The sequence below is a fragment of the Chinchilla lanigera genome, unplaced genomic scaffold (genome assembly GCF_000276665.1).
Source record: "Chinchilla lanigera isolate Chin_1 unplaced genomic scaffold, ChiLan1.0 scaffold00014, whole genome shotgun sequence".
NCBI lineage: Eukaryota > Metazoa > Chordata > Mammalia > Rodentia > Chinchillidae > Chinchilla > Chinchilla lanigera.
The window spans coordinates 26,289,243-26,304,271 of NW_004955415.1; the positions used below are offsets into that span (position 1 = coordinate 26,289,243).

The 15,029-nt window shown below is 37.1% G+C and overlaps 1 protein-coding gene across 1 annotated transcript in view; it reads left to right on the forward strand.

The window, feature by feature from the left end:
* Pcsk2 (proprotein convertase subtilisin/kexin type 2) overlaps positions 1-15,029 on the forward strand; it is a 230,393-nt gene that overhangs the window by 22,730 nt on the left and 192,634 nt on the right. Inside the window, exon 2 of the mRNA XM_005380904.1 lies at positions 11,374-11,478. Coding sequence (XP_005380961.1) covers positions 11,374-11,478 — 105 coding nt within the window. The remainder of the gene's footprint in view (positions 1-11,373; positions 11,479-15,029) is intronic.

Here is a 15,029-nt window from a genome sequence, read left to right on the forward strand (position 1 = left end):
CATTTCCCATTTATACTTAATCCAATCTCCCTAAAGTTAATACATTACGTAACCACTACACAATTACCAAAGCCAGGAATAAACACTGGTAAAATGCTATTAGCTAATCTACAGGCCTTATTCAACATTTTCCAAGTATCCCACTAACATCCTTTTTTTCTGGTCTAATATCCAAGTCATGATATGCATTATATATATTTAATTATCACTTCTTCTCAGTCTCCTCTAATTTGGCAGACTTCTGTGGTCTTTGGTCTTTTATGAACATGATAAATTTAAAGACTAGCCAGTTAGGGGTCTGTCTGCTGTTCCTACCTGAGCAAATACATACTTGTACTTTTAGCAAGAAACTCGTATAAGGGAGATTGTGTCCTCAGTGCATCATATCACAAGGCACATGATTCTGATGTCTCATCACAGTGAATTCAACACAGATCACCTGATCAAGGTGGCTTGTGCTGGGATTCCTCACTAAAAAGATACAGTCTCCCTTTGTTTATCATCATATTTCATCCATTAATTTCAGCATCCAGTGGTAATGCTTGCCAGCCACAGTTACTACTTACAGTCTTTCCTAAATAATGATATCCAGCTTCTATCATTACTTCTACCTTTATTAATTAGAATTCCAGTATAAAGAAGTTTTTCCTTTGCCTCCATTCAAATTTAATTTCTAAAAATCAGTAAATCAAAACCAGAATGGGAATCTCCAATGTCCTCTTAACCCCAAGTTCCTTTCCAGTGTTAAAATTATCAGATTTATAGTGTCCTCCATAGTAAAAATAAATAAATAAAAGTCTAAGTTCTTACCACCCAACAGTCAGAGGCATAAGTCTCTGGAGCACAAAAGACATACACCTACATTTCCTTTCCCTCCCTTCACATTTTTATATCAGTCTTCACATTACCCAAAGCATAGAAGTGAAGTTAAGAAAAGAAATTATTCAAGAACAACTGAGCCTGGACAATGCACATTAAAGATTTGTGTTAAATTTTCCCTTAAGAATGTAGTTTTTAATGAACAGGAACTAAATCACAAAAGTTGCAATGTTCTGAAAGGTTTTCATTTGCTCACCAGTCCTGTAGCAAAGTTGGCTGTGCCCTTGAAGTTCACCCTGTATGTGCTAATCTGACCTCAGCCCTCCATCAAGGATGTCCCAGGAGGAGCCCGGTCAAGCTGCTCCAAGTTTGGGTTAGTTAGCTTCCCTGTTGTTGGGGCACAATACCTGACACCTACAACTTAAAGGTGGAGAGGCTTAATTTGACTCAGAGTTTCAGGGGAGTCAGTCCATGGTAAGTGTATTTCTAAGGCAAGAACATCATAGTGGAAGGGTGTGGTGGAACAGAACTGCTTAGTACATGGCAACAGGGAAATAGAGCAGGGAATAGTGCCTTAGAGAAAGGGGTTAGAGACTAGATATAGGCCCCAAGGTCTTCCTTCCATGACCTACCCAGACACACCCTGACATGTGCTTCACCAATCCCCTGGGGAGCTCCCTTGCCAAGTAATTTGACATGGTCAAGCTTAACCATCACAATGCTGTTGTCACAGACTAATAGAGAAATATAGAGTTTCAAGTTGTACAGTCCTGAAAGATGAAAAAATAGAACTTACTTTTTCAGTTAGCTCTTCTTTGCTTGATACCCATTACTGAATAACAAACCAACTCAAAATTTAGTGATATAAAACAACCACCATTTTATTATACTTATAAATTTGGGATCAAAATTCAGGCAGGGCAGATAGAGTGGAGATGGCTTGTCTATCAGTCACAGGGTCTGGAGACTCAGGAATGGAGACTCCATGGCTAAAGAGTGAGTGGAATGGCCAAAGTCTGAAATCGTCTAGAAGCTTCTTTATCCATGTATTTCAAACCTGATCTGGGCTGATCTGAAGGTTGGGTCATGTGGGATCATCAACCAGAGCACTGCACATGCCCCTTGGGATAGTTTGGGCTTCCTCTAACATGAAAACTTGAGGACACATAGTCATCCACATGGTAGGTCACAACTTTAAGAACAAGTGTTCAGACCATGTCATATCTGAGGCAGAAGTCACATGTCCTCTTATGCCCAAGACTCAGAAGTCACATGGCATCATTTCCATCATACTCTTCATTTTTGTTGTTTGTTTTTTTAGTTGTTTATTGTTGTTTGAGATGGAGTCTTGCTATGTTGCCCATATTAGGCTCAAACTGCAAAGCTCTAGAAATACTCCTTCCTCAGCCTCCCAAGTAGCTAGGATTGCAGGTACATATCACCATACCCAAATCCACCATACTCTTTTAATCAAAGCAGTCACATTCCCCAGACTCAAGTTGGGATCATGGCCCTCATCTCTTGATAGGAGAATTGTCAGAGAATTGTAACTCTCTTGTCAAAACTATCACATTCTTCAGAATGGAAACACTGAAATTATAAACTTTAGTAGAAATGGAAAATATTCCCTTAGCCTGAATGTTCTTTCCTTCCTGAAAAACTTCTATGTAATATTCCCTGCTATCCCTCTGACTGAAATAATCTGCTCTGTGGATTTCCAGGACACCTTGACCATACATCCGTTATGGCCCATTATTCTCTAACAATACAAACAGTAGCTAACACTTACTGAGTGTTCATTATGTACCAAGCATATTGCAAGCATTTTGCCTGCATGGTCTCACTTCATTCTCATAACTGCAATATTCCATTCATAAGGAAATGAAGGCCCGGAAGGGTCAGACCACTTGCCAAGGTTGAATGGCTGTGACATAGAAGAGTCAGAATTTAAAGCAAGGCAGCCTGGCTCCAGAACACATGCTCTTAAACTATTTCACCACACAATGTCATTAACATGTTGCTTTGTGCAACTCTGCCTTCCCTGGTGGATTCAGAACGCTTTGCAGGCCAAAACCATATCACAATTATGTCTGTCTCTCCAGCACCAAACACAGAGCCCAGGCTAAGACAAGAAACACAGAAATATGCAATAGGAAAATGCACTTGAGACAAAAATAGCCAATTCAAAGAGGAGAAATCTCAGTGAGAATAAACACATGAAAAATACGTAAATGTTCAAAATAGTTAAAGAAATACAAATAAGCCAGTATATTTTATCTACCAAATTGGCAAAAGGTAAGATGTCAATCATTAAATGACAATCCAGTGTTGTTGAGAAATGAGTATTTTTGTTGTTTTTTACTTAGTGGTGGTCCTTAGACTATATAGAGAGACACAATCTTACAGGGAATGTTTTAGAAGTATTTTTCAAAATTATGAATGTTTCTAAGCTATGACTGGGTAATCAAATTCCTAGGATATATCTTATAGGAAAATTTCCATATGGGCATAAAGTAACAATTACAGCAATGTTCATTCATCACTGGATGTTCTAAAGAACAATTTAATAAGATACAATTCACATATCATAAAATTCCCCAAACAAAAATATATAGTTTGGTGGTTTTTAATATACTTACAAGATTGCACAATCACTATTACAATCTAATTTTAGAACATTTTTATAATCATCAAAAGAAAACCATCACTATTACTATTTATTCCTCATGCTTCCTCCTCCCAGACCCAAAAAGCCACAGATCTACTTACAGTCTTTATTGAATTCTTCGCATTTCATATAAAGGAAATAACACAATATGTAGCCCTTTTGGTCTGGTTTCCTTCATATAGCATTAAGTTTTTGAGGTTCACCCGTATTATTATATTCATAACTATTTAATTCCTTTTATCACCAAGTAATATTCTATTGTGTATCTGCCCCTTTGTGTTTACCTGTTCATCAGTTGATAGATATTTGGGTCATTTTAGTCTACTACTATTATGAATAATTCTGCATAACATTTTTGTACAAGTGTTTATGTAGACATACGTTTTCATTACCCATAGATATATAAGTACAAATGGAATTCCTGGCTCATATGGGAAGGCTGTGTTTAACACATTAAGCAAGTGTTAGTGATGCTATTTCACTGTCCCATTGACGGCATACAAAGGTTTGAGTCCTTTCACATCTAGACAAAACTTGCTGCATTACTGGAAGGGGCGTTATTTGCTAGTTTTTTGGTTGTTTGCTGCTTTTTACCCATCCTAGTGAGTGTAAAATGGTATTGTGTGTGATATTGATTTGCCTTTCCCTGATGTCTAAAAGTGTGGAACATCTTTCATGTGTTCATGGGCACTTGTATGTCTTCTTTGGATAAATGGCTGCTCAAATATTTGACCTATTTTTAAGTTAGGTTGTTTTACTTTATTGTAAGTTATAAGACTTTAAATTATTTTGGTATAAGTCCCTTATCAGAGACAAGATTTGAAAATATTTCCTCCCATCCTGTGGATTGTCTTTTCATTTATTTGATGATTTCCTTTGACACACAAACTCTTCATTTTAATAAAGTCCAATTTATATACTTTCTAATTTGCTCCTTCTGCTTTTTGGGTCATAGCTGAGAAAGCATTGTCTAAACCAGTTATGAAAATGTACATCTTCATTTTATTTATTTTTTTATTTTAAAGAGAATAATAAAAAAGAACAATAACAAAAAATACCAACAACATAGACAAAAACAAAACAAAGCAAAAACAATAAAAATGATACAGGGTTTCAGAACAAAATGATAGGAATTAACAGTGGCTGTTATATTACATACTGTTATCTTCAACAAAGTTGCTCAAACTACCTGATTTAAGCATGCAAGATTGATCAAACCATTAAAGAGAATAAAAAATAAAAACAAAAAAAAAACATTAGAAATGATATAGAGTTTCACTAGACAAGAGAGTAGGAAGTCACCAATGGTTGTTATATTGCATATCATTGTCTTCAAATTAGTTGTTCAGATTACCAGATACAAGCATGCAAAATTGTTCAAAAAGAAAAAAAAATAGGTATTAACTGTTCCTTTCAATAAACCACTAGACTTCAGCAGTACAGTTATCCCAGCTATCCTTCTATAAGAGTTGTTTAGTTTTAACTCTTACACTTAGGGCTATAAATCTCATTTTTAAAAAGTTAAATTTTGTATGTGGTATGAAATAGGGACCCAAATTCACACTTCTTCTGGATGTCCACAATTATTTCACCTCCTCTTTCCTCAGCACCCATTTTGAAAATCAACTGACCACAAATCGTTAAAAATTACTTCTGTATTTTCAGTTTTATTCTACTGACACAAATATTTCTCTTATACTAGTACAACACTATTTTGATTGTTGTAGTTTTACAGTACATTTAAAAATCAGAACATGTGAGTCCTCCAATTTTATTCTTCTTTTTCTTTTTTTTTTTTTTTTTTTTTGGTTTTTCTCCGGTACCGGGAACAGAACTCACGACCTTGCGCTTGCCAGGCAGGCGCTTTTGCCGCTGAGCTAAATTCCCAGCCCCTTATTCTTCTTTTTCAAAATTGTTTTAATTACTCTGGGTCCTTTATGTTTCCACTTGAATTCTAGAGTCAGTACAAACAACAGCTGAGATTTTTAAAAGGAGCTGTTTAGAATCCGTAGATAGGTTTTAACATTACCATGTTAAAAATACATGCTTTAGTTGATCCTACTGTCTCCTCTTTCTTTGCTGAAAGAAACAGTTAATGAGTCCTTGATTGATCAATATTGCATGTCTCTATCTGTTTTCATGAGAAACCACTTTGAAGATATCAATATGTAATAGAACAAGCATTGTTAATTTCATACCATTTTGTTTGTAACTCTGTACTGTTTGTATTGTTCTTTTGCTAATTTGTAAATGGTTGTCTGTCCGTTAATGTTTTCCTCCTTTTATTTTTAAAATAAAATAAATAAGTAAATAAAAATAAAAATACATGTTTTAATTTATTTAAATCTTCTTTCATTTCTTTTAATGATGTTTTATACTTTTTGCTATACAAATCTTGCTCTTTTCATTAAATTTATCCCCATGTATTGCATTTACTTAAAGTATTGCAAATGCAATTGTTTTCTTAATTCCATTCTTAAGTTATTCATTGCTTGTCAATAGGAATTTAACTGATTTTTGTATGTCAGTCTCAAATCCTGAAACCTTGCTAAATGAATGATTTTTTGAATCACAGTTTCTTTGAGAACTTCTATATACAAGATATAGTTTATGCAAACACAATTTTTTCTTCCTTTCCAATCTGTATGATTTCATTCATTTTTCTTGCCTAATTGACCATAGAACCTCCAAAACACTGTTTAGTAGAAGTGGCACAAGCAGAGAGCTTTGTCTCTTTCTGATCATGTGATTTTTATCCTTTAATCTATTGATATGGTTATTATAAGAAACATTAATTAGTTTTCTGATGTTAAAACAACTTTGAATTCTTGGGACAAATCTCATTTGGTTCTGGTGGGTAATCCTTTTTATGTGTTACTGGATTCAACTTGCTGGTACTTTTTTTACAAGGAATTTAGTTATACATTTGAAAGGAATTGTAGTTGTATTTTCATGTAATATCTTTATTTAATTGTCATGTAAGGGTAATAGTAGCTTCAATTAAGACATTGGGAAGTTTCTTTCTCTTTTATTTTTTGAAAGAGTATCCAAATGATTGGTATCAGTTCTTTAAATGTTTGATAGAATTTACCAGTGAAGTGATTTGGGCCTGAGTTTTTAAACTACTAATTCAGTCTATTTATTGTAGGTCTATTCACATTTTCTATTACCCGTTGATCTAGCAGAGATTTATGTCTTTCTAGGAATTTGTCTACTTCACCAAAATTGGTATCTAACTTATTGGCATACATATATTCAGATTATTCCCTAAAAATTTATTCATGTCTTCTGACTTTTAGTGAAATTTTTCCTTCACTGTTGATTTTCCTAGTGTTAATTATTTCTTCTGTGGATTTGCATTGTCTAGTGCTTTTTTTTTGTTTGTTTTTCTCTGGTACTGGGAATCGAACTCATGACCTTGCACTTGCCAGGCAGGCACTGTGCTGCTGAGCTAAATCCCCAGCCCCTGACTAGTGCTTTTTCATTTTGGTCTGAAATCAGTACTTCCTTTAGAGCAGACCTGATGAGTTTCCTCATATTTTGTTTTTCTGAGAATGTATGATGTTTTTCTTTATCTTATGAAGGCAAGTTTACAGAATTATTGGTTGACTTTTAGAATGTATCATCCCATTATCTTCTCACATGCATGGCTTCTGGTGAGAAGTCAGTTGTCAGTCTTACTGAGCATGTCGTGTACATTTCGATTCTTGCTACTTTCAAGATTCTTTAATTTTTGACAATGTCATTATGCTGTGACTCTGTGTAGCTCTCTGAATTTATCCAACTAGTTTTACTGAGCTTCTTAGATAAGTATATTAATGCTGTTCACTAATTTCCAGTCATTATTTCTTCAACAGTCTTCTTATCTCTTTCTCTCTCCTTCTGAGACCCCTGTTGTGTGCATGTTCATGTTTGATGGGCTCCCACAAGTCTCTGAGGATTTCTCTGCTCATTGTGCTTCATTTCTTTTTCTCAAACTGAAGAATTTCAATTGACCTATATTTGTGTTCAGTGATGGTTCTGCCATCTCAAATCTGTTATTGAGGCCCAGGAAGAATTTTTTCATTTAAGTTACTGTACTTTTTAGCTAGGATTTCTAGTTTTTTAGATAATTCCTAGATCTTTATATTCTCTGTTTGATGATTCATCATTTTTCATATTTTTCCCTTAATTCTTTATACATGGTATCCTTTGCCTCTTTGTTTATTTAAAACTATATCTCTATTTTAATTTTTTTATTATTTTAGTTTATTAGTATATGTATGTAGTACATAACATTTACATTCCATGTAAGAAGTTGGTACATGCACATAACACATTTTAATTACTTTTTTCATCCCCTCTTTCTTCCCTCCCTCCCCTCTCCACTCATCCTTTTATCACCTACATTTTTTGTACATGTCTGCAATTCATAATGTTTACATTCCCTGTGTGGAGTTGGTACATGTATGTGCTATGTGCATGTACCAAATCCTTTAGCTCTTTGACCATATTTTTAATTGCTGATTTAAAGTCTTTGTCTAGTAAATCTACATCTGGGCTCCCTAAGTATGTTTTTACTGATTTTTTTTTTTTTTTAACCTATACATGGGCCACATATTCCTGGTTTTTGTGTGTCGGCTAGTTTCTTCCTGAAAACTGGTCATTTTAAATAATTATAATGTGGCAACTCTGGAAATCAAATTCATGACTCTCCTGAGGTCTTTTTTTATTTGTTGTTTATTGTAGTTTTTCTGCATTTATTATGTTAATGTTCTGGTTTGTGGCTATTTGTTTGTTTAGTTCCTTTCTGAACTAGTACTGTAAAGTCTGTAACTTATATAGTGTTCCATTGAATCTCCATTGGTTAGCTTAATGATAACCTAATGACTGAGAGATTTCTTTAAAAAGCTGAATTGAAAAAGATTTTTCACCTTGTGGTGAGGGGTTTTGTGGCTATATTGAGGCATGCCGTCAGTGCTTAGGCAGAGTGGTTACAGCTTTGCCTTGGCCTTCACAACCTGCCTTCACAGAGCTTTAAGGTTGACTAAACATAAAAAATTAGGATCTTCTTAGACTTTTCCTGGTTGTGTGCACAGCTCTCCACATGGGTATAGACTTTTAAGTCTTTGTAACTATATTGGAATATTGTAAAGCCCTCTGAGTGGCTGAATATACATCACATTCTTTATGTCTTTCCTTTAAGTTTGTTGGCCAGTTTCTCCTTTTCCCCATTTGGTATAGCTGCCCCAGGAAGCTATGCTGTTTTTTAAAATTGCCATACATTCTTTTCAACAAACATTGGAAACGGGTCTTTTCCTATTGAGTAAACTCTGCATCAGATCAAATAACAACCAACCCTATGAATGGAATTTTGCCAGATATCTTGTACAAAATTATCTAGGAGTGGCATTCTGTGAATAGCTCCAAACCTACCAGCACCTGTTAGCTTGCTGATTTTCACTGCTTATTTAACAGAAGAGCTATTGGCTTTCAAAAATATTGTACATCTGGGGAGAAGAGGATGCAAATAGGGCAAAGTCAAGTGTCCCAAAATCTTGCTATTAGTATCGACATTCTACTGTTTTTATTAAATAAATGTTCCACCAGATGTTGCAAACTTTCTGTTAATTTCTAGAGTTCCAAGTGAGTTGATTTGGCAGTATTTCATTCATTGTTTAGTTTTAAGAGAAGATTTTGGAGGTTCTTACTCCATTGTGCATGAAGGGCACCTTCATTTTTACCTTTAAGAAGGAAGAAAGGAAAAAAGGAGGGAAAGAGGGACAGAGGGAAAAAGGAAGAAGAGAGAAAGGGAGGAACAAAAGAAGGAGGGAGGAAGGAAGGAAGAGCTGAATATACATCAATAATGGAAATGCTAAATCAATCATGATAGAATGGAATACTCTACAGTAAATAAGGAGATACAGAGTAGAACTTTATGGTAAAATATGAGTGATAAGTGAAAATTCATTTTATATGATCATACATATTCTGTGTAGTTCTGTGTGTATGTGAATGTCCAAGCATGTTAGCCAAAGAGGAACACCTGAAACTAACACATTTTATTATACAGAAAATAGGGGTTGCTCCTGATAGTAAGTGAACTGGAGCAAAAAAAGATAGCTGTTGGGGATATAGCTCAGCCACACAAGTGCCTGCCTGGCAAGTGCAAGGTCCTGAGTTCACTTCCTGAACCAAAAAAAAAAAAAAAATATATATATATATATATATATATAAAAACTTACACCCAATACTGCTTTTAAAAACTGTGAGGGATTTCTATTTTGTTGTTTGCAATTTTCTTCACTAATTTGCTATAAATGTTTCTTAAGAAATATTTGTGACACATTGAAGCTCTACTTGAGCTAAAAAAAAAAAAAAGGCTTAACTCCATTTAATTTGTAAGAACTTCCTTTCAAAGCAGTCATATCCCTTTTCCTTTTCTTTCAAACACTGAAATTTAAATTTCAATGACAAATACTTTGAACAGTGAAACACTGTATTTCAAAGACTCCTTTCACATTTTCATGAAAACCTTATGTACTCTTTCCAGGAAAATGTACATATGTACACTATTTTCCTATAATTTTCAAATATGCAATCAAATTAATTGATGAGGTTAAGAACCACATAAATTCATCAGAATAAAGATATATGAAGAAAGGGCAGAGATCTTGGAATTTGAAGTCCTTGTATTTATACAGAGGAGAAAAAGACAGTAAGAGAAGTGACTTGTCCAAGGCTATCTTGTTAGATGGTACCAGAACATGAGAGCCATTCAAATATCTCAACTTTCATGTCAAAGTTCTTCCCCAAGTCACCTAGAATCATAGATGAAATGGTGATCCCCTTAGGGCTCTAGGAATTCTTAGAGGCTCTGTGCCAAAGATAAGCTGTCATTATTGTGGCTTCTTCATCTGTCTTAGCTACTTTTCTCATCTTTGAGACACAATACCCAATACCCACAACTTAAAGAAGAAAAAGTTTATTTTAGTTCATATTTTGTAGAGGTTTCAGTTTGTAGTTGACTGCCTCCAAGGCAGGGCAGCGGGGCAGAGGGGCATGACACAGGAGAAACAGTCCAAGCCTGGGCAGGCAGGAGGCAGCACAGCAATAGAAATAAGCCTCCCTTTCCCTTTTTATTCATTCAGTCTACAAGCCTATTGGTTGGTGCCACCTATGCCCAGGGTGGGATTTCCCACTATACACACCCATGCTAAACCAATCAGTGGACTAATTTAGTTATTACACACTCTTAATCCATATTCTCATACCCACTTTTAACCCACAGATCCAAGAAAATCCCCAATTATGAGCTCATCAGCCATCACACTATCTGACTGTTACCCTCACTGCTGAGTCCAAGCATTCTAGGGACTGAAAGTCAGAGGGAAACATGGCTTGTCACTCAACACGTATCACTAGATTTAGATGGTTGCACTGTACCTGGCCTGATAAAAAGCACCAAGGGATCACAGAGTAAGCACATGACACAGAACAATCTAGCTGTAAAGACAGGATAAGATCATAATCCAACCCTGAAGCAACCAGTTGATACACAGAATGTAAACATTAGCCCAGAAGAAGAGAATAGAGAATTTTATGAAGGTATGAATATGCAGACAAGAATCTATGGAAGAGGAGAAGGAATCCAGGATGTAGAGAAACTAAAACTGGGGAAAAGAATAGAAGGTATTTGGGAAGGAAAAAGCAAAAAGAGCAGTAGATAAGAATATGCAAGGAGTACAGAGGAGGGAAAACAGATGACCAAGTCTCATAGGAGGTTTGACAATGGTTTGCTCACACACACCTCACCTCTTGGAGTTCCTGCATATAGCCCCAACTAAGTCACCGTCCCTGGGCCAACCCAGAAGCTAACCATCACTGTGTTTGTTTGGTCTCCACAGCTCCCCTTCGCAGAAGGCCTTTACCACTTTTATCACAATGGCCTCGCAAAAGCTAAGAGAAGACGCAGCCTGCAGCATAAGCAGCAGCTGGAGAGAGACCCCAGGGTGAGTTCTCCCCAGAAACCTGCCTCCCAGAGCCTCCTAGCCTCTGCTGCACAATGGAGCTTGATACAAGAGAGAGGGGCAGGCAGTGGGGGTGGAAGTAACAGCATTTAATGTACTGTGATGGCCAAAAATCCTCTGCACAGTGGTAATAGGCATTCTCTGCTTCTCTGTGTTGTGCATAATAAATAACCCTAGGCTCCTTTCAAAGGCTCGAGTAGGAGAAAACCAGGTATACGCCTTCCCTGGTTGTCCTCTTCTGAGTCATTGTGCCTTCATGTTGGCCCATGATGGATGGAAAGACACCAAGCAGTTTTTAAAGGGTCATTTTATAGACAGTTTCTCCTGGTGAGTTCCACGTGCTCTGAGGATTTTTCCACACCCTATGTCATGGATGGGGAAGCAAGTGTCCCAGAAAGTGAAGAGCTCACAACAGGCAATGGGCTCCCCAGTATCCAGGCATGGGTGTGGCCACCAGACCATCTCAGTCCATCTTCTCACCTTGCATTTTCTCATGTTGATCTAATTTACCCCTTGGGTCAAGTGTCCATGTGATGCTCATGACCCCTAACTTTTTATGTCCAATCTTTATCTCATTCTTAAACTCCCAGGCTCATTTTCTACTCCTTCAGACATCCCAAATCCAACTTTCCTCAAGCCAAGCATAGATTTTAGCCACGAGGAGACTCCCCATATTCTCACTCCCTGCCTTTCCCTCACTGAATCCTCTTCTCCCAGTGTTCCGTCACCTCCATTGTCTACACACTCATCCCATTGGGTAACCTCTGCTTTCCTTTACGTGAAGCACTAAATGGGGAAGGTAACACCACAAGTAAGCTGCTTTCTATGCATGGAGGGCAGCACAAGCTCTTCCCCAGGACTCATGGGGAAGAGCAGCAAAATCAGAACAGACATTTGAATGAGAGACTTGCACATGAGACTCCTTCTGAGCTCATGGAATCTGTGAATACATTTTTGTGGGACTTCTCATGTGAACATTTTGTGGGGTTTAATGGGCTATAATTGGGAATTAAAGGCTCCCCAGCAGATCACCAACTGACAGGTCACCAGCAATTTTTTTTCCATCCCAAATCTTCCCACATGGCCTAGAACAGAAGCTCTGAAAAGTCATATTATCATTGATTTTGCAGTAAGTGCCAAGTGGCCTGGGCTGCCAGCCCATGCTAAACATTCTTAAAGGTGAAGGTGGCACCAGTCCCTGGGAAGAAGCCCACTCTTCTGTGTGATAACATCCCTGGCCTTGGTTGTGCCACTCATCCCCTGGGGATTCCTCAGGCAGCTGTAGGACAAAGAGCTTGACTGTTCCATCTGTACATCCAAGGAGAGGGGGGCCAGTATAGAGACCACCCTGGTGCATCCTGAATTTCAGCCTGGCCTCAGTATCTTGCCCTTTGTGGCCAACTATTTTCTTTTTATTTCTATATTTTCTTCAAAGTCCCATTGGTTTTTCTTCTTGCATGGTCAAGGCTATTGCCCCAAGATCATTGAAGAAAAAACACACGAACAGATCTAAAGTCAGAAGGAAAGAGATGCTTAACAGGCTTGGCCAGGAAGGAGAACTGAGGAGCAGTGAATTTAAAAAAGCCCTTGTTTGGCCAGAGAGACTGCTCAGGATGACTAGCCTTCTATCATCCCATTCCTCACATCTTGAGATGATTTCCAAAGTGCTTATTCTTGAAGAGCAGAGTAATGTTTTTGCAAGAGGAGAAATGAAATGGGTTAGGTTATAAGGAAGACAGTTGGGCACTGGTGATTCTAGCTGTCATTCTTACTGAGTGGATCATCTTTCCCCCCCTTCATTACCCATTAGAAGAGTCCCAGTAGTTAATTTCCTGTGCTTGGTAGAAAAAAAACACCTACTCTGCCCATAAAAACTGACAGAATGCACCAAGAAAGCTTTTCATCGGGGTGAAATATCACAAATGTTGGCAATCATAAACTCATTCTAGGAAAAATAAAATAAAATAAAAATAAACCTTTACAAAAAAGAAAAAGAAGGGAAAAAGCTGCAAGCAATGACCACTTCATTCCAAAATGTTACTATAAGGCCTGCATCTTTCCTGCACGATGTTCCTAAAGTGATGCAATTTTGGCATCCGGTAATGGGAAAATATGGTGGCAACTCTTCCTGAGTACCTGCCACTGACCATGAGTGGTACAAGAGTGGTAATATAAGGATTCTTCTCAGTGCATTTCCAGACCTTAAACAAAAGGATCAATATGGCTAGTATTTGGATCCACCAATTTTTTCCAAAGCATATTCAGTTAGATTTAAAAAAAAAACATGTAAATAAAAATATAGACCAAAAACAGGAAGGACTATGTGCATAGCCAGAAAAATTGTTGGCCTAGGCTTTTGCCTCTTGTATAGTTGTTTTAAATTATGTGTTATGAACCAAGAACTTAGCCATAAGGTGTCTCATCAGTCTCTGAAATGTGCTGTCTTCTTGACTTCCAACTCTAGCTATGCATGCCTCAGCCTCCTCCTCCTCCCTCCTGTACACTACTTCCTGGCCTCTCTCGCTTGGTGTCTAGGGGCTTGAGAAGGGCGATACAGAGCCCCAGGAACTGTGCATATCCAGAGAACAGGATGCTGAGCTGCTTCTGGCTCCAGGGCTGGATCAATCTAGGCAGCTTTTTGGCCAAAGAAACCACCAACATCTGCTACCACTACCCAAAAAAACAGAAGAAAAAGAAGATCGAGGTAGCTTTTTGTTTTGGTTCAGTTTTAGAACAGAAACTTCCACAGTGTCTGTCCCTTGTTTAGCAACAAAATTTTGTGTGTAAGGGCAAACAAGAAAAAAGACCAGAAAGGGATCATAAAATGCTACTTTCAATATGTTCATCTTTGCTTATCTGTATGCAGGGCTGTGGGCTGTTTTGAAGGTATTCTCTTGTTTTTCCAGTTTTTCCCTCTTATTATTATTTCCTTTTCTGCCAAAAGGTTAACATACTGATGAGTATCATCTTGTAGATGCTAAAAAGCAAAATTGTGTCATTTATTTCTGAAGTAGCCTTACATAATGTGTATTTGACTACATAGTAGGTGCTTAATAAATCACTGCCAAATGAGTGTCTGATCAATTCCTTTTCCTCAAAAGTTCAATTCATGAAATAGTATTGTTCTCTTTTCTGTATCTTTATCTTATTCTGAAAGATGTATCCAAGAAACAGAAGGGCAGTCTTCTTTGCAGCTTCCCTTTAGATATGTTCATAATTGTGGAAAAGAAGCCAAGTGCCATTTCACTACTCCCAGGACTTTTCATTAAGAATCTCATGAAGAACAAGCTTTGAATTTCTAAATTCCAGTACACTCTTTTCCTGATCGCATTCACAACCATGGTGCCACCATTAATGTAGGGGGAGTACATCTGGAAAGTTTGGGTAGCTAAAGTAATTTGAAGATATAATAAATAAATCTAAAACTAGGAATGAAATAATGAAACTAAAATCCTCATTACACCATCAGGGTCAAGAACAAATATTCAAGGACCTTGCACAATACCTGCAGAGACTCATTGGAAGCCATTCTT